The sequence below is a fragment of the Rhamphochromis longiceps genome, linkage group LG1, assembly GCF_057381845.1.
Source record: "Rhamphochromis longiceps isolate RC_006_pf linkage group LG1, R_longiceps_female_GT1.1, whole genome shotgun sequence".
Lineage (NCBI taxonomy): Eukaryota > Metazoa > Chordata > Actinopteri > Cichliformes > Cichlidae > Rhamphochromis > Rhamphochromis longiceps.
In genome coordinates this window covers 11,448,460-11,466,973 of record NC_140557.1, presented here as the reverse complement: position 1 = coordinate 11,466,973, position 18,514 = coordinate 11,448,460, and the positions used below count along the sequence as shown (strand labels likewise).

General features: G+C 38.3%; 1 protein-coding gene across 2 annotated transcripts; it reads right to left on the bottom strand.

Moving 5' to 3' along the window:
- Window positions 1-675: 675 nt before the first annotated feature.
- LOC146678318 (ubiquitin-conjugating enzyme E2 Q2-like) lies at window positions 676-15,959 on the bottom strand. 2 transcript variants are annotated; one of them, XM_085382015.1, is made up of 13 exons: window positions 15,256-15,959; window positions 14,778-14,882; window positions 12,749-12,871; window positions 12,379-12,432; window positions 11,069-11,209; window positions 10,716-10,800; window positions 10,125-10,185; window positions 9,927-10,017; window positions 9,463-9,521; window positions 9,286-9,334; window positions 9,038-9,133; window positions 7,413-7,479; window positions 676-2,123 (listed from the first exon to the last, which is right to left on the bottom strand). In XM_085382015.1, the coding sequence occupies exons 1-13, from the start codon at window positions 15,412-15,414 to the stop codon at window positions 1,987-1,989; spliced, it is 1,227 nt and encodes a 408-aa protein (XP_085238141.1). In that variant the 5' UTR covers window positions 15,415-15,959; the 3' UTR covers window positions 676-1,986. The 2 variants fall into 2 exon arrangements, with proteins under 2 accessions (XP_085238141.1, XP_085238215.1); XM_085382089.1 differs by lacking the exon at window positions 676-2,123 and adding an exon at window positions 3,669-6,891 and having other exon boundaries at window positions 15,256-15,955.
- Between the last annotated feature and the right edge of the window lie 2,555 nt (window positions 15,960-18,514).

Genomic DNA, 18,514 nt, shown 5'->3' with positions numbered 1-18,514 from the left:
CTATCCTAATTACTAGGTTATGTTGTCTTCTCCATCTTCATCGCCTAAAGCTCGAGGCCTCAATTTCAAATAAATGACTAATTCTTTTGATCTAAACAGCAGCACAGTGTGAGCAGTAGAGTGTTTTATAGCTTTTCACTATCTGTCTGTGGGGATGACACCTGACATAGCGATCGAGATGATCTGCTGTAACATCAGGTCACACTGAGATTTGCTCTTTTTTCAGAGAGAGACACGATGACTCTAGCCCTGTGCCTGTGCTCTCCATTTAGCTTAACAAGGCTCACACAGAGCACTATAAAAGTGCTGCTTGTCTATTAATACCAGGAAGCACTTGCTGTCTGTTAAAACATCTGGTTTTGTTCCTGTTGCACTGTTTAAAGCATCTTTGGGATACTGACCGCAGGAGTTGGCAGGAACAGATTACTTTAATTAAATGCATCCAGGAATAAAAGACGACTACAGGCTGTCACATCCTAAATGAGACACAGTGCTGCCCTTTAAATATGCCTATGGAGGTAAGAAAACTGCATGATGAAGGCACTCTGCATATTTTGTTTACATAGCCACTGTAAGCTAAAGAGAATAACGAGGTATAAAATATATACTTTTTTTTTTAATTGGGGGGGGGGGGGGGGGGGGGGGGTGTTAATATTTCCATTTTCTTTTTATGATGTTTATTAAAATGTTCAGTATTAAACAGGAAATTTAAACCTTTAAACTTGTTCTAAGTGTGTTGTCTTTCTTGGAATTGTACATACACTAATCATGGGCATGAATGGTAGTTTTGTACTGCTGGCAACACGACATCCACAGATCACGATGCTGCCACCGCCATGCTTGGGAGTACATATAGTGTTCTTAGGTTAGAAAGCCTCACCGTTACTTTTAAGTATTTGTCTTCTTCCTCATTTATTTTGTTTTCCTGCATATTTACTTATACATTTCACATCATCAAATATATTTTAATATTAGACAAAAACAAAAAAAAATGTAGTTTTTAAATGATCATTTCATTTAAAGGGGAAAAAAGCGATTGAAACCTACCTGTGAAAAATTCTTATGTACAGTTGTTTGATGATTTCCAAATCTGCAGTAGCTCCAAGAGACCTTTACAACTGCTGTCTAAAATTCTCCTTCTTAACTTCACTGGGTTCCTTAGACTTTCCCATTGTTCTCAGTATTGGTTAATACAATGAGTACTTTCAAACAAGTCCTTTTCATGCTGGCAAAGAGAAACTACCAGTTGTAGTTGATCACGATCACCAAACAGAAGACCTTGGCCCTATTATATTTTCTCCCGCCTTCCTAAATTTTCTTTCCTGTCTGTCAGCTTAGACATTCTCATATTACACATATGTTGCAATAACTGAAATAACAGAAATTGATAAACAGATGAAAGAAACACACAAACAAGAGAATTTATAGAGCTCACCTTGAAAAAAAATCTAAATATATTTGGCACAACATTAGCGAAAACTCAAATGAATTTAGACCTTTGCACTAAATTCTTTATCTTAAGTGATTAAAGATGTATGCTACACAATCATGTCACTTGATAATGAGAACGATTCTGTTCCCTTCACCGGCAAAACAGCAAGGCTATTTTAAAAAATGTTTCAAGGCTAAGCTAAATACTAGCTGTCTGTGGACAGCTAGTATTTACAGTAAACATAAATTAAATCTTTGCTATCTGCATTAACCGTAATGTCATATCTGCCCAGTTGGTGAGAGGAGGAGGATTGGTCAGGTACAGGACTAAAAGGCTCAGAGCTCCCAGTTGATGCACACAATCTGAATCTGGGTTTACACTTGAGCATGTTGCCAGTAAAAGGTAATACAGTCAGGCTCTGATGGACGTGGCTATCAAGCTGGAGGCTATCAATCAGCTCCAGCTGGTTTTGAATGCGTCCCACCACGCAGTGCTCTGGCCCAGAGTGGAGGAGGAAAAGGCAGCTATTTCACGCCCTCAGTTTGGACACTTAATCACACAGATGCACAGGGTATTTCCTTTGTGTTCCACCCTTGCTGATCTCTTGCAGAGCTGGATCCAAGGTAAGCAGCAGGTTGGACACGGATAATGAGCCCTTCTCTTCTCCAGCTCACAGGGCAGCCATCCAGACCTACCAGTAAACAAAAATAAAAACTGCTGTAACAACCGGCCATTAGCCTTTTGTTGACAAACTGCTTGTTTCCACTTCTCATTATGCTGGCATCCAAGTTTAAATTAGCGATGTGGTACCAGTTCCTAATTTTGTGGTTCTTGGCTTAAGTGGTTTATAAAACCCATAACTATCCAGGTTGCAACAGGATGACAATCAATAGGTCATCTGTTATCAGTGATGGGTCTCCTGCTCGTTATGAGACCTGTTTGGGATTAATTCTGCTATTTATCACAAATGTGACATCCATTAGATGGGGGAGAGAAAAAAAACTGATGGTAGATTATGAACTGTCCATGTCCATATGAGACTGAATTCCATCAATAGCAAACCTTTCACTGAAAGAAATGACCTCATTATTCATTCATTCAACCTTGGAGGAAATGAGCTACAGAGACGGTAAGAACAGGAATGAGTTTTATAATGGAGCACTAACTGCGGACCAATGTTACAAGCCAATGTTGAATATCACAACTGACTTTGAAAGAAAAAAAAAAAAATAGCCTCAAGTTATAAGGGTGCTCCATTACCACCTGGTGGTGTTTTCTAGCACAAACAGAACCTGGAAGGCCAACTAACCATTTAACTAATTCTACTATTAAACCATTAGTTGAAACACTAAAGAGGATCAAATCTGTTTATCTCATTTACCCAGAACACCACCTGTTCAAGTAGTTTCCCTTTGGGAAGTTGCAATAAATTATTGCCATCCAAAGAAACTAAACCAAAAATTGGAACTTCCTCTACTCCCTGCAAGACTATCGAAGAAGAGAAAGTCTCCAATTTGATCCCATGCATCCACTTCCCTTAAGCTGTTACTGTTGCCTTCACACTAGATGCATCTATGGGTATGTGACACTGATGCAACCATACTGTCATCTGACTACACTGGTCAAGTTTAAATTACTTCAGACATACAGCAATGTAATCTGAACATTTCATCATAATTGTTGGTGCACCGTGCTAGTTCAGATACCCATCTGAGCAGGTCCTATTATTTATTATACTAAAAAAGGCATAGATTCTTAGATATAAGTTAAAAAACCAAAACCTTAAAATCATGTTTAAAGAGAAGCAGATGGACAGTTACTGAAGTCACTGCCACATTTCTTTTGGTCTTGTCAAGATACTAGGTGAGGAAGGCTAAGCAAAAGCTGACACCTGAATAATTAAGCAAACACCACCATCTACTGGAAAATGTAAGACATGCACTCAAACGCTAATAAAATTAAACTGCATGGACATCAGCACCTGCAAAAGTACAGTACAGTAATTATGCATGTGTGCAGCCAAAAAAGTTTTACACTTTAGTTTCAAAATCTGTTAATTACCGTTTAGGCTAGAGTAACATATTGTACTCCAACACCAGGTTTTCCAGTGTATATTCTACCTTTTGCCCTGGCAGCTGAAATAGCCTACATCTCCAATTCAACCCCAAGATGAATAAGTAGAGATCATCTTACTTCCATACTTCTAATCAACTTGTATAAATAAAGAAATAAAAAATTCATAAAATTCTTTATTCATAAACTTGATGCAAGTTTACAAATTACTTTACATGGTCAAAATCACCCTTGCAATGGAAAAAAAGAAAAAAGAAAAGAAATTAAACGAAAACAAAGCATGCCGACAGTGCATAACTTTATAACCCGGCCACCGCAGTTAATGAAGCAAGGTGAAGAACCCAGTTTCAGGCTAGTTCAGTCCTCCAATACGTTACTCGTCAAGCCAAGGTTTTGTTAGTCAGACATATGTTGGTGTAATAAAAGCTCTTATTTGGAGCACAACAGACTTGAGTACACCATTACCCCAAAAGGTCAAGTTAAAGATGCAGGATTATAATTGATCTGATGGCACACGAATCTGAACTGCGGCTTTTGTTGGGAACCCTGGCATCTTTGAAAAAGTAATCCAACCAGGTAGGATGTCTTGTAAGTCCATGAGTCTCATACTGTAGCTGACCTGGTTAATTAAACAGCACACAGGGAGAAACAATTCTGTGCACTGATGTAGTAGGAAAGCACAAGTACGCATGTGTTGAAAAACTGGATACATCTATTAAAAAAAACAAAAAACAAAAACCAAACAGCCAACCACTTGTCTTTGGTTGCTTAGGGGAAACGATCCACTGATAAATGGACATGCAAAATACAGCAATATCAAAGACACAGGGTAGATGTTTCCTTAACTCCTGATCAAGTGCTTTATAATCAAAAAACATCTCTTCTCCATTTTGTTAAATCATTCCAAACACTTGCCAAGTAAATATGAACCTCAGAATCCTATCTGCAATTTGACAATAAAACCTACAGGTAAAAAGGAGGCGTAGTTTTAAAACAGCCCAAAAAAAGATTGCCAAATTCAATTTTTTTTCCTTTTTCATGACGATATTCTGAAGCAAGAGCTTGGAAAATCGAGTGTGCAGTATGTATTCCTGAGTTTGCTTCTCCAGATAATGCAGGGGTGGGCTCAAAAATATTACCGGAGTGAAGTGAATACCAATGCACATCATAACAGTTAACAACCATGCCAATAATCCATAGTCATGTTGAGATTGTTGTGGTGAGAACACCACAAGAGGGTGATTCTCACCATATCCTGCAAGCCTCAATACATGCCAGACGTGCTGAACACGAACAAGCTCTATGCTTTGTACCCATCTCACACTGTTGAGACTGAGGTCAGTATCACTGAGGAAATTCTAAATAAACTCAAATATGAGGAATGCCTGTATGAAATAGCATAACTAAGCTTTCTACGCTGGTCATCAGGACAACATACTGAAAACAATGCAAGTAACCACACAACAGAACACCCACAACAAACGTGTAACTGCATTAATTGGAATGCTCCACAGTTTCTGCATATTATTCACATTACATCAAAGCCTCAGCATGCTGAGGGGTACAGCAGCGCTGAGAGTGGTCATGAATAGTAACCAGAGAGGTGGTAATGGGAAGAGATAGGTCTTTCCTGTGGCAAATCTGAACAAATATTTATCAAACCTGACCAAATATTCTGGAAATGGAACAGCCTCGAGTTGATCTTGCCAAGTGTGAAGCTAGAATGGTAAGGAAAGGTAAATGGAAAGGTATATGGTCAAGACTATTGCTGTGAATTTGTAGCTCTGACTGAACTTTAAAACAGCCATGAGGTCAAGGAAAAGTCAGCAGGTAAAAGGTCACTTTTTTCCTAGACTGCAAAATTGGAAAAGTTGTCAGGATGCAGACCAGTTACAATAACTAAGCAGGTAACTATACTGTTAAGGTCTTAAGACTAATTTTCAGCTCAACAAAACTCCACAAGACTGTCTTCACTGCATAGCCTTACTGAGGTTCGTCTGGTTTAAGTGATTAGATATGAATAGCCAAACCTTTGGCATGCCAGGAACAGCTGCATCTATGCCAATATTGTTAGGGTCATTGTAGTTAGAGGTGCCATCAAATAAGGGGAATGATTACTGTCACTGCTGTCAATAAAATAAGGATATATATATATATATTTATAAAAACAACAAAAACTGCAGTAGTCATAAGCTTACATAAGAACATGGTGAACTTTTGTTTCCTTCTGCAAGAGTGTCAATGAAGCAACTTTCTTACTCTAAATGGGTCTTGAGAAGTTGCAGTGCCCCTGCAGTTAATAGTCAAGAGTATATTGTAATACAGTCTCTGCCCAGCCAAAGACCCCGACAAGGTTACATTATAAACAATTAAATCCTTTTGCAGAAATACAAATGTACATGTTTACATGTGGAGTTAAAATCAACTACATTACAGTGTAATCCAATCCGAACATGCCCCTGCGTTGCCTGATGAGATTTTCTATGTTACCACTCAGGCACCACATCTCTCCTGCAGGAGGTGGTCCAGTGGCTGCTTGGGATGATAACAGTGATCTCCAAGCCCAGGAGGATGCTGTTCGTCATTATGGGCTGTGCCACTCAGACTGGAAAAGTCTCATCATCTTCTTCCTCAACTCAAGGTTTCAAGCTTTAAAAGACAGAGGTTTGAAAGCAAACTATCCCCAGAATCATGTTATTCCAGAGGAGGGGTCTTGGCATGAAAGATAATATATGAGCACAATATTACAGAGGCCATCCAAGGAGAGAAAAGGTGGGGGTCCTTCCAAACACTAGCATTTAAATGTCCTTCCCAGCTACCAGTGCATCATATTAGGGAATGTCACAAGCCATTCTCAGATCCAGTTTGTGACCAGAAAGGCCTTGTCTGGCAACTGGAACATCAGACTGCCACTGCTGGAGGATAAAGCCATGCCGCACCTTTCAATCCACAGCCAGCAAGTAACGTTGGCATGCTCAATGCCAAAACCAAAGGGTGAGAAAGCACATAATATTGAGTCTACCGATTTAATGGAGTATGGGACAAATGTTGAATGGAAAAAAATAATCTGATTGCATCAGACAACAGAAGTATAAAGGGAAGTAATATCTGAGGAGAGGACACTTTTTTCAATAGCTAATGAAATTGGATGTAAATTTCATGTAGAGGTGGGATGTCTTTGTGTTTGTGTGCTAGTTTTTGGGTTGTCAATTAATGGGAAATTTGGTATAGAGTTCCAAGTGTCATGTAGATAACAAAAATAGTTTGCAGGATAAAAACAATATTGGTCGCAAGGAAAAGGAAAAGAAAAATCTAAGACATATGGTCCCAGTTCAGGAAAGGCAACAGTCTGTATTAGCCGTCCTCCTTAGGGGGTGTGTACCAGCCTAGGAAAGGAAGATAAAGGAAGACGATGACTACAGGGTAAAGAAAAACAAAGTCAATAATAGCGAATGTCAAAATGATTGACCACATTACTTTCTACCTCACTGGCTTGCATCTGAATTTAGCAACATGTGTGGTGACTAGTGCAAGAACCAAAACCACCATGCAATTTTTTTTCCCAGTTGTTAGACTAAGGACATATAGTGCACATTAGGATCTGGCTTTGTATGTTTGTTTTTTTCCCCCAGCAGTCCTTTTCAATTGCATTCATTGCCATTAATCATATATACACTAAAGATGTTCAGTTCCTAAATTCTTTATTTTATTTAATCAGACAGGTTTTATTGTAGCAGAGTGACATGAATCAGAAGCAGACTACATTCAAATGTAGTCCATGTTAGGTATATATACACCACAGTTAATGATCCAATATCCCTCGGCTTTAATGGCTGAGAGGGTTTTGGTTTCAGTAAACAAGGTCTGCAATGTATTCTGTATGAAACTGGAGACAGAAAACACTCACCGTTCTTTTCATGGATCTGAACCAGGGATTTGTAGGACTGCTGTGCTCTGGCAAGATTGTACTGATTCTGCATTAAAAGATGAAAATGAAGCCAACTTTACCATAAGCACTGAGTTTAGGATAACATTGGAGAATAAGCAAATAGCAACGACAGCTGTTTCCTACAAGAAAAGGAGATTATTATCTAGCAAGCTCTAACATCAAGACCAAAACAGTGTGCAAGGTAGATGATAATGAAGACACTTTTTTGTCCTTCATACCAGACTGCATTCACAAACACCATCACCATTCAAGCTAGACTGCACCTGTAGTGCACCACACTTTACCTTCAGTACTAAAGTGTTAAGAATTCTGGGTTAATACATAATTTCCTTAGGGATTAATAAAGTATTCTGATTATGATAACAGAGATATTTTAAACTACAAATACAAAATCCAAACTGTTCCACTTCCATTAATTTGTCCATTTTTGGACAAATTGAAAATTTACAGGGAATAAAATGTGCAATAAAACCTTTATACAGTGCAAAACCTGTAGCAACAGTAAGATGATGTGTCCCTTTATTCTCAGACTCACTGAAGTCCTATTTACATTAATACCTACTCTGATCGACTCAGCATGGTTTGCCACAGTTTTCAATTAGGTCACAGTACCTGGTACCAGATACATTTTTAGTACCTGCTCAGATCGCTCGGGTTTCAAGTGATACAAGCAGGTACCAAAATGTGGCGTCTTCAGACTGCGTGCCACCGACTGGCTGGTCAGTAGCGCATTCGATGAGTCATAAGAGCGTCTCATTCACGTAAAAATGAAAACCGCCATTTTCGAAACCCAGCAACGAGGGATATGGCTACAAAAAACAACTTGCCTCAACATCCACCTTTTTTGTAGCGTTTGTGTCACATATTAATTAGATCACAGGACGCTCGGACAAGCTGCTATGACGACAACCACACAAGTTAGGTAGTACTGGATTATAGTGGAAAACCCGACGATCCGAGTTGAGTCGTGGCAATCCGTGGGGAGTTGATCCGAGTAGGTACTAATGGAAAAAGGGGCTTAAGTCATCAATTGTATATATTTTCACAAATGGGCTGGTGTGGTCCCCTGTCTGACTCAATTTTACTTTCTTTTTGGTATCTTTTTTTTTAACTATCCAACTTATAATAGACTAATCTAACATCAAACATGAAGACTGGCTTCATTTTAAGACTCTATATGTAGACTATACAAGCAAACCTGCAACATGTTTTACACAAATAGCCTTAAAAGTGGTGTACTGGAAAAACACAGATGAACTACACTCATTATCAGATCTGTTGTCATTAGGAAAGAATAAATTGCAATAACTGAAAACTATTGCAATGTCATGCCGAGAAAGATGAAAAGCTGTTTTGCTTCCTATCTGAGACAGCCTGTACTGTGCATCCCTACTCAGTCCAATTTGATAGGAATTAATAAACAAATCCAACATTCACTACCAAAACAAGAGGCTGTTGCACAGTATGACTGGCCATCACTTAGAACCATGTAACTGTGTGAAAGCCCCTGTCACTTTGGTTCACATAATTCACTATGTGAATCCACCATTATATCAGAGCTGAAATGAAGCTTCCTCACTTACTTTATTGGCTCCAAACTGCACTCTGGCTTTTCCTTTAACTAAAGTGGCATTGATCTGCATGATAACAGACTCAATGGAATAGGCACTGCTCCAACCCTGCAATCAAAAACCAAATGTCAATAACAGCAGGTTTAAAAAAATATATATATTCAAAGAGTAGAAGGAAAAAAAAAAAAAAACATTGAAAAACAAACCAAGGCAATACCTAAATTTGTCGTCTGCGTTTTATGAAACCATTCTAAAAATACCTGTTTAGTAAGAAGTTCCATGCACAGGGCACCTCCGCCAAGAACATAACTAAAGCACGGGAAAGGAAACAATAAGGCAGAATCACTTTTTAAATCTTACACTAATGCAGTCTCTGCTTGATAATGGCAACTTAAAAGGGAAGAAATTATAGAAGTGTACCAAGAAAATTAACTTACCCTCCAGAAAGCACAGGAGAAACTACCCGGACAAACGGTGGATCAAAAGGGAAATTATCCTGCAGAAGTAACCAGAAAAAAAGGTTCATTTACTTCAAAAGATTCCTACATTGCATTTTACTTTGATCAGGGGCGACCGTGGCTCAGGGGGTTGGGAATCGCATCTGTAACCGGAAGGTCGCCGGTTCGATCCCTGGGCTCTCTGTCCTGGTCGTTGTGTCCCTGGGCAAGACACTTTACCCTACTGCCTACTGGTGTTGGCCAGAGGAGCCGATGGCGCGATATGGCAGCCTCGCTTCTGTCAGTCTGCCCCAGGGCAGCTGTGGCTACAACTGTAGCTGCCTCCACCAGTGTATGAATGTGAGAGTGAATGAATAGTGGTATTGTAAAGCGCTTTGGGTGCCTTGAAAAGCGCTGTATAAATCCAATTCATTATTTGTTAGCAAAACATCAGGTTTACTTACTTTATATGAGAAGTTTAGTAAAATGTAGTCCATTCCCTCCTTTTCCTTTAGCACTTGTAAGTCACTGTGTAAAGGGCTATCTGGATCCACCCTGTAGGTCATAAAAAAAAAAAAAAAATCACAGTTTGCCTTTTTGCACATGTATATAATTTATTTTTATTATTTTAATTCATGACTCAATATCCTAAAGTTACTTACGTCCTCAGTTTGACGTGCCATTCGTATAGGCTGTCATTAACAAGTTCAACTGAATAGATGCCTGCAAAAGAAATTGTTTAAAATTGAACCTTCAGATATCTGCAATTGCAAGGCCTAGTAGCAGACTCCCTAATAAACCACTGTCCTTTTGATCAGCTCTCTTGAGAGTGGTGCGTAAGACACAGAGGCAAAGTATAAAATGCATTTTGTTTAATATGACCCACCGTCACATGCTGTCAGCCAATATTCTTATTCTATGGTGTGTTGCTATAGAAAGATTGTCAGTAAACAGTAAAGGGTGTAGATGCCTACAGTACAATCACCACACCCACATGAGTGTTCATGTCCTGACCTCATTAGGACAAGACAGAAAGAGTAAGGTACCTCACAATGGTGAGAGTAAGGAATTGAGCACACTAAACATCTTCCCAAATACTTTCCTCTGACCATGTAAATGCCACAGCTCTCTATTGCAATGCCTAACGTTCAAAAATATTCCTCCATTACAAACAAAGACAGGACCCATGATACATTTATGTGTGATTATTTTGTTGCTCAAAGGTTAAACAAATCATTGTGTACTGTTTATACCTGTCTTATAACTCTGAGACCTGTAGATCTCTCTTAGTTCCTTCATCAAACGGTCAGAGGCTTGCACTGAGCCAGACACAGCTCCCTGGAAAATATAAAACAACTATAAAAGACAAAGAATGCAGTCCTAGGGGTAAAGCTGCCATTTTTACTTAAGCTGGGCCAGTGTCAGAGACAAAGCTTTATCATATCAGACATCAATATTTATATCAGTACCCCACATTGAGGGCATCTTTTGTTATTCACTAATGCAATCACTAATGACAAACGGGGTATACCGAAATGCTGCATAGATTAATGAATTAGAAGCAAGGTGTGATAAATATTAACCGGCCTTTTTTCCTGAAACTTACATTCAAATGGTCCTGGCGCTGGTTCTTTCGGATCTTCTCCAAGATTGCCAAATTCTCCTTCTCAATCCCATCATCCTCAGATTTCTTCCCATCTACGGGCTCCTCCTCTTTCATTTCATAGTGGTCCAAATCCTCGATGTCCTGTTGGATCATACTTAATATTTCAAACATTTTAAATAACAACAGCATACACATATACAACAAAACAAAAAGCCCACGGTTAAGACATTTGCAGTGTGATAAGATGAGAAAAGTTATTAGTGTTTGATTTTATGATGATAGTCATACATGCATAACTTGTGGATATTTTCATCAAACATTTTTCAAATTATAATACATAAACAAAGGCCAAAAGTACTTCACATAAAATCCATACAAATTAAGGAGTCGAGGGGAAAAAATATAAACAAAGACAAAAAAAGTCAATTCACAAAGCATGACTTGGGCTTACTGGGTTTCACTTTAAATTTGACCCTGGGTAGCAACAGCATTACCGCATTCTTGGAAGAGACCTCCGTGCACAGATACCAAGACGATTAAAAGTATTTTATAACATCTAAATTCTGTCTTTTTGTTGATCAACATTAGTATGAAATATGACTTATTAGAAGCAACTAACTGTATCATACCCCACCCCTTCTCCTTGAAGCAATTTTAAAATCTTGTTCTATAAACTTAAACATACGGTCTGAAAACAGGTCATATATTTGCAACTTAATGTTTGCAAGAAGACTTTTGAATTCTGTTTTCACATTATCCCAGAAAGTTGCTTTCAGACCATTAAACACCACTGAGGTTCCAGCTAATTTTTTTTAAACAAATAAGACCTTAAAAAAATCTGCTCTATTGGTTTCTCTCATTACTTAATGATAGAGCTGTACTACTGATAAACCTGTTAACTAACTAACTAACTGTATTTTTGCTGACTTTCCTTTTTTTATATTTACTAATATGTTAGCTCTTTTCTACTCTTACTGACCAAAGGAGCTTAAAATTCAAACATTCATACAGCATATATTACACTTTATACAGCATATATCACTCAGACTCACGCACAGCCCTGATTTGGCTGCAGAAGTTGTGTTGCCTTTAGCACCCATGCGTTTAACCTGTTCATATATTTTTAATCTTATAGTTTTTTCTTACTTTGGGAAAGAAAAAGAAAAAAATCAGCAGACCCTTTCATGTTGATAACTATGAGGAATGTAAAGGCAGATAAGGAACAGAGATTCGGGGTATGTTGAATTTGTTTCAAAGTACAGGCTCCAGAGTAATGCGTCAGGTTTTTTAGACTGAAGAGGATGACTTACTTCTCCCATTTCCTCCTCATCTTCTTCTTCAGATGTGACCTCCTCTGTTCCATGCTACACACACAAAAAACAACACAGACCATAAGGAGTTAATTAGTTTGCAAAATAATATTTTAAAAAACAGGAGAACACATTTTACTAAACATGGGAAGTGCCAATTCACTGACTTGAAGAAGAGCCTCACATGAATCACCAAGGGTGTTTATAATGTAGAGGGTCATTTCATAACTAACTATAAGTGGTTTTTGAGTGCAATATAAAACATCCCAATCTACATTAAGGTATTTTAGCAAGGCATATTCATTAGAAGTAATCTGAGAAGCTATTGTCCATTAGGCTGGATTTGACAACATCAAGTGGGTAGACTTGCCTTTCTGTCTTGTCCCACTGGGCCTGCAGGCAAGGGCTGGTCCAGCATCTCCACATCAGGATGTTGGGGAAGATTATACAGTCGACATAGGTCACAAATTAGTTTCTTCAACTGCTGTAAAAGCTTGGAAGGAAAAACAAAATAAAGAATTGGAGCAACTATACAAGTTTGCAAATAAGAATACAGAGCAAGGTCATATAGCAGAAACATTGACTTTCACATGTTTCTGGAAAAAAAAAGTTGCACACACTATGAGTATAGGAATCAGTTTTGGACAAATGACCCACATATAACTTTTAAAGCTAAGAATTAAACATAGAACATTAGCAGTGCTGCAAACAAATGTGGGAAGACTAGCATTGTATTTAGGCAAAAGGATGGATGACAATCTTTAAACAGGTGTATTATGCTGTTGTAAATTTAGTGCAGCTGAGAAACTGTACCACCAAAAACATCTGCGCTTAAAAAAAAAAAAAAAAAAAAAAAAAAAGGTAACGGAGATCTTATCTATCAACAAAGACAAAGGTTTGTCTCACTCATGTGTCACACAGCTTCACAATGTTGTAATCCTTATATAGACCAAATTAAGTATCAAACAAAAATAAATCCAACCAAAAAAAAGCCCTCCTGTCCAAACACTAACACTTAAATACAACATATTTTTGTGCTACAAACACATGTAGAAAAAAAGAGCTTTAACCCCCCTCCCCCAAAAAAAGTACATAATGTACACCTCATACCAGGGATAAGAACCTACTTGAATATCTGACTACTTGTCAGATATTTTGACCTCTAAAGTTGTCCTGGTGATCTAATATGACTGGAACAAACAACAAACCTGCTCGTTGACATGCTTATCAAATTCCTTAAGTACACGCACACACTGATGCACGAAAGACTTTCAGATTTGAAAGCCTATGTAAAAAGGTGTGCATTTTGTAAACACAACACTAGTTTAAAAAAAAGAAGAAAAAAAAGGTTAAATTAAAAAAAAAAAAAAAATTTAAAAAAAAAAGGGAGGGAGGGAGGGAGACAAACACCAAAGCAGAAACTAAAGGAGCCAGTAGAAAAACAGAAAAACATCCATGGCGCACAACAGTGTGATACTACAGGTAAACGAATGAAATTAAAAAAAGAAATGAAGAGAGGCAAGTGATGAACAAGTGCATCATGGGACACCCCCAGCAGCTTGAGCTTATAGCAGCATACCTAGGGGATGGTTAAGGGTCACCTGATCCAGTTCGCACTATAAGCTTCATCAGGAATAGAGAATTTTAAGCCTACTCCTAAAAATGTATGCCTGCTTCCTAAATCTAAACAGAGAACTGCTTCCACAAGAGAGGAACCCGATAGCTGGAAGCCATACTTCCCATTCTATTAGGAACAACAAGAAAGTCTCCACTTTGAAGAATTTTGAATTAAATTATGAATTTAACAGGTAGGCAATTAAAAGACACTAATATGGAATAAATATGAGCCCCATGTTAGTCTTCTCGCTGTAGCATTTTGAATCTTTTTGGGAAGCATCCAGGTTAACAAATAATATGAAACTACAATATCTAGCCTAGAAGTATGAACAAAAAACTACATACAAGCTCATATTTAAGATATTACATTTTATCTCATATTTTAAAAGAAATGCACTCCATCCGTTCTTTGTTTATTGTACTAATCTGAATCCAGCTGTTGTAACATTATCTAGTGGTTTTAGACATGTAGGTCTAGCCTAAAAATATGCTCCTCTATACGCCTGCAGGTGCAGTTTGAATGACTAGGGGAAAAATAAGGAGTGACACTGAAGTTGGAGTTTGCTTATGCTAATAGTGTCTTGGATTAATCTAAAATGCATGTTGGAGCCATCTGTATTGTTGATAACTGCTTAAAAATATGGAAATATGTTTCGCCCTTTAAAGTGAGGCCAGCTTACATCATTATTTGGTTAAGGTTTTGAAGTTGTTAAAGTGATGAGCAGCTTTATTCCTAAAGTGTCCCATGTCACAAAGTGCACTAAGAATATAAGGATATCTACCAGAGTGCTGCCTTTTCTCACATCTTCCAATCTCTCTAAAACTTGAGCCAAGCTCGGGTCATCAGAGTCCACAAACCAAATTGGCGGTGTAGATGGATAAGATTCCTAGAAACAACAAAAAACACAACACAATGATACCAATGCGTTTAACACTTATTTACACGCGTTGCAGGATTTTTAACGCATTGAATTTTACAATTATATACGAAAATTTGAGTTGACGACATTAGCATTCTGGATGCATCGTGAGCTAAATGCTGGGATTGCCTAAAAACATTGCGTAATGTGAACTGCCTCAACAAATATCACACAACAAATAGCGAAATGACACTGATTATTTCAACTATGTAAAACCTGTCCCGCTTAGCGTCAGACTGTACGGTTGTGAAGGTAGCTTATTACCTGACTATCAAGTTAACTTTAGCTCGCTAGCTACCAACAAGGCAAAACCCCGGCATCTGAATTCTCGTCCACTTACCGTTATATTACAGTGAATAATTAATAGCTTTTCCCCAGTTACATTAAACTGGCAACTCAGTTCGTCAGGTTTCCAGTCAATTATCCTGAATCGTTCGTGGTTTGGATCAAAAATGGACTCCAAAAACTTCAGTTCGGCCTTCAGCCCCGACACCGACATCTTCCACGCATCTCCGGCTGGGCCGCTGGGGAGGGGGAGAAGTCGGGACTTAGCGTTCAGCTAGCTAAAGAAACAGCGTAAACTGTAGTAAAAGAAAATGCCTATAAAAAGTGGCAAAGAGATGGCGGTCTGCCCCAGCGGATTTAGCTGGATACGCAGTGCCAGCTATAAGTCCCCTCCGGTCAAATTTCACCACAAACGGAGGTATTTGCTAATGAAGCAGCTAGTTAGCTCCTAGCTTTAGTCAACGCCTGAAAACAGCGCAGTGCTTGGCAAGCTGCTAGCGAACGAGTTAGCGAGCTAGTCCGTTGTTGTCTTTCCGTCTATTGTTGTTGTCTGCCTATGATAACAACATTTTAAGGCTCTCGCGGTGTTCTGAGACCGTCTCCTTACAGTCCCATCGTGGTGTTCTTTATTATTTACTTAATCGGAAATCAACTATACACTCTGTACGATCTGACCTAGTATCGAGCTACAGGGGTAGTGTTTTTCATCCCGGTGCACAACTGTAGCTGGCCTCTTGTGGGGTTTAAAGATGGCGTTCCGCAACCTCCCCGCTCCTGCAGAATCCCAGCATTCAGTGCGTCTTTAATTTATTTTCGGTGTGAGAAAATAAAGGTAAGTTCATGATAATAATGTCATTTAGTCAGGCATTTATTTGAGGACAAAACGTTCACTCTGATGTTCATTTCTTTGCAAGTAAAGCTAATTAATTTCCTAATTTTACATATTTTATACAGAGTAAAATTCCATGCACAGAACTTAGAATTTAGTTATTTCTAGTGCTTTGAGCATAATTGCTCAAAAAACACAGTGTTGTACAAGTGTGGGTGTGCAATAATGATTAATGTTGTCTTACAGGGGGTCACATGTTGTTCTTGTTATGTTTCATAGGGGAGCAGTGCCACCCTGTGCCACCCTTTAGACATGCCCCTGGCCAGGGAATGATATCAGCACAGATAAAATGAGGCTTATCTATTTATTTATTTTAAACAGCTAGTAATTGATGTCTGATAAAGCAGTAAGTTATCATTTATGAGGTGAATCCATTTGTTAATATTATATGATGAGTTCTGGCTAGCCTTGAATATGAGCAACCAAACAATTTAACGAAAACGTTTTTTAAATATATCTTCCAAAAGCTAATTATTTATTTGAATTTTCAGTAGCAAGCATGTCAATCTGAACTAAAATGGTCATTAGAGTGTAATACCATGTTTTGATAATATTGACTTGCTGCTTTATTTAAAGTAAAGCAATTGGCCACATTTAGCCTAAGCAAAATATCTGTGTGTGTCTATGTATATAAATCAATGTTTAATTAAAAAATGTGCAGATGAAGCTTCATGAAGCACTGAAGCACTGAAGCTTTTCATCCAATTGGTTCATCCCAGCGCAAAGCTTCTTGAAGCTTCATTTGCTCTAGTAGGACACCTACTGGACGTAAAAATATTAGTTGGCATGAATTTGAAGAGTGTGGCCTTTTGCACACAGCCTGTAAATGTCAACAACAAAAGGAGGGTGTAAAACACGTAGTGATGCAGTATACTGTGTATATTTATACTGGCAGTATGGAAAATGATTATTTGGAAATGCTTAAAATGGAAATGATCATTTACTGTGAGGTGAGGTGTGGTTGGGGTGTGGACAGTAGTTGTGCTTTTGTAACGTTGAGGTATGGACAGCTACACACTGAGGCTTTGAGCCTCAGTCCTGCCTGTTCACATTTTATTCTGTAAAAACTAAATTTTCACTGCTTTTATGACCTTTTTAGTGGGGAGAACATAGCTAGGATTTAATGATTTAACAAATCTTTTGAATCCTTTGTCCTCCACAATGCTAAATGGCTGGGAGTCCTCAATCATCATGCTAACCAGGTCTTCATCTATTTGAGATTGTTCTCCTGAGGAAAGACAATAAAGACAAAGCACAAATATAAATATCACTCACATAACTTATAACAGTTATATAATATTGTTATATCATTTAGTAACATTACTGCATGCTATATTATCATGGCATTTGATGGCTCACCTGGTCTTGCTCTACAATCGGTGTTCCCCTTATTCTCATGCAAAGCTGTAGTGCCTAAGCATGGATGAGGTGTTGTTGTTATATCCCAGCTCCCTGGCACATAGCAAACACTTCACATTGTACAAAAGTAAAGACAGCTTAACATAAATTGTATTGCACCATCAGTATTATGAAAATACATCTTCTGTAGAAATTTACATACCTTGTTGGGAGGAATAAGATCAAAATTAGGGCTGGGTATCGTCACTGATTTCTAGAATCGATTCAATTCCGATTCACAAGGTCCCAAATCGATTCGATCCACGATTCGATTTAATTCGATTCGATTCGATTTAAATCTGGGAAATTTTGACAGTCAGAAGTATAATTCAGATCAGAACATTTACATATTTTTGTATCTATAAAAAGGAAGCTGACACTCGCAAGACTTTATCCAAGGTGTGAGCATCACAGCAGATGCCTTTGTGTCAAAGTAGCTGAGGATAAAACACAGAAAAACATGAAGGTTTTCCTGGCCTGGGATTTTATAAAAATATTCTGCAGTACATCAAAAACGAAAGAAAACCATTAATTAATGAACATTACCTCTGACGTTACAGCGGTTTTATTAGACACACGGCTAAGCATTTTGCATTTTGAATAATATTAAAAAGTTTAAATTTGTTCAGTATTGAACAGCAGAAATGAGGTTTTCTTTTCGGAAGAATGTAAAAGGGAAAAAAACAGCGGCCGACAGCGCTGTAAACAACAGTAGACTTGTGCGTAACAAGCAAGCGAATAATGAAGAAAGCGAAACTGTTCGAGAGAGAGGGGGGGGGAGGGAGAGAGGGAGAGAGAGAGAGCTGCGCATCGCAATGGAAGCAAAACAGAGTGAATTCATGACGATGTTTATGTGAAGCGTTTGGATCTTCTTTTGCTGCTGGTTCGGTCAATATTGTTTGGAGAGAGATCAAACTAACAGCTTTAGAATCAGCGCATAAAGGGCGTGAACACAAAGCGTGGACCCGGATCAGCGAGCTGTGAGAAAGGCTACATCTAACTGATTCTGATCCGCGGGTTGCGCTGT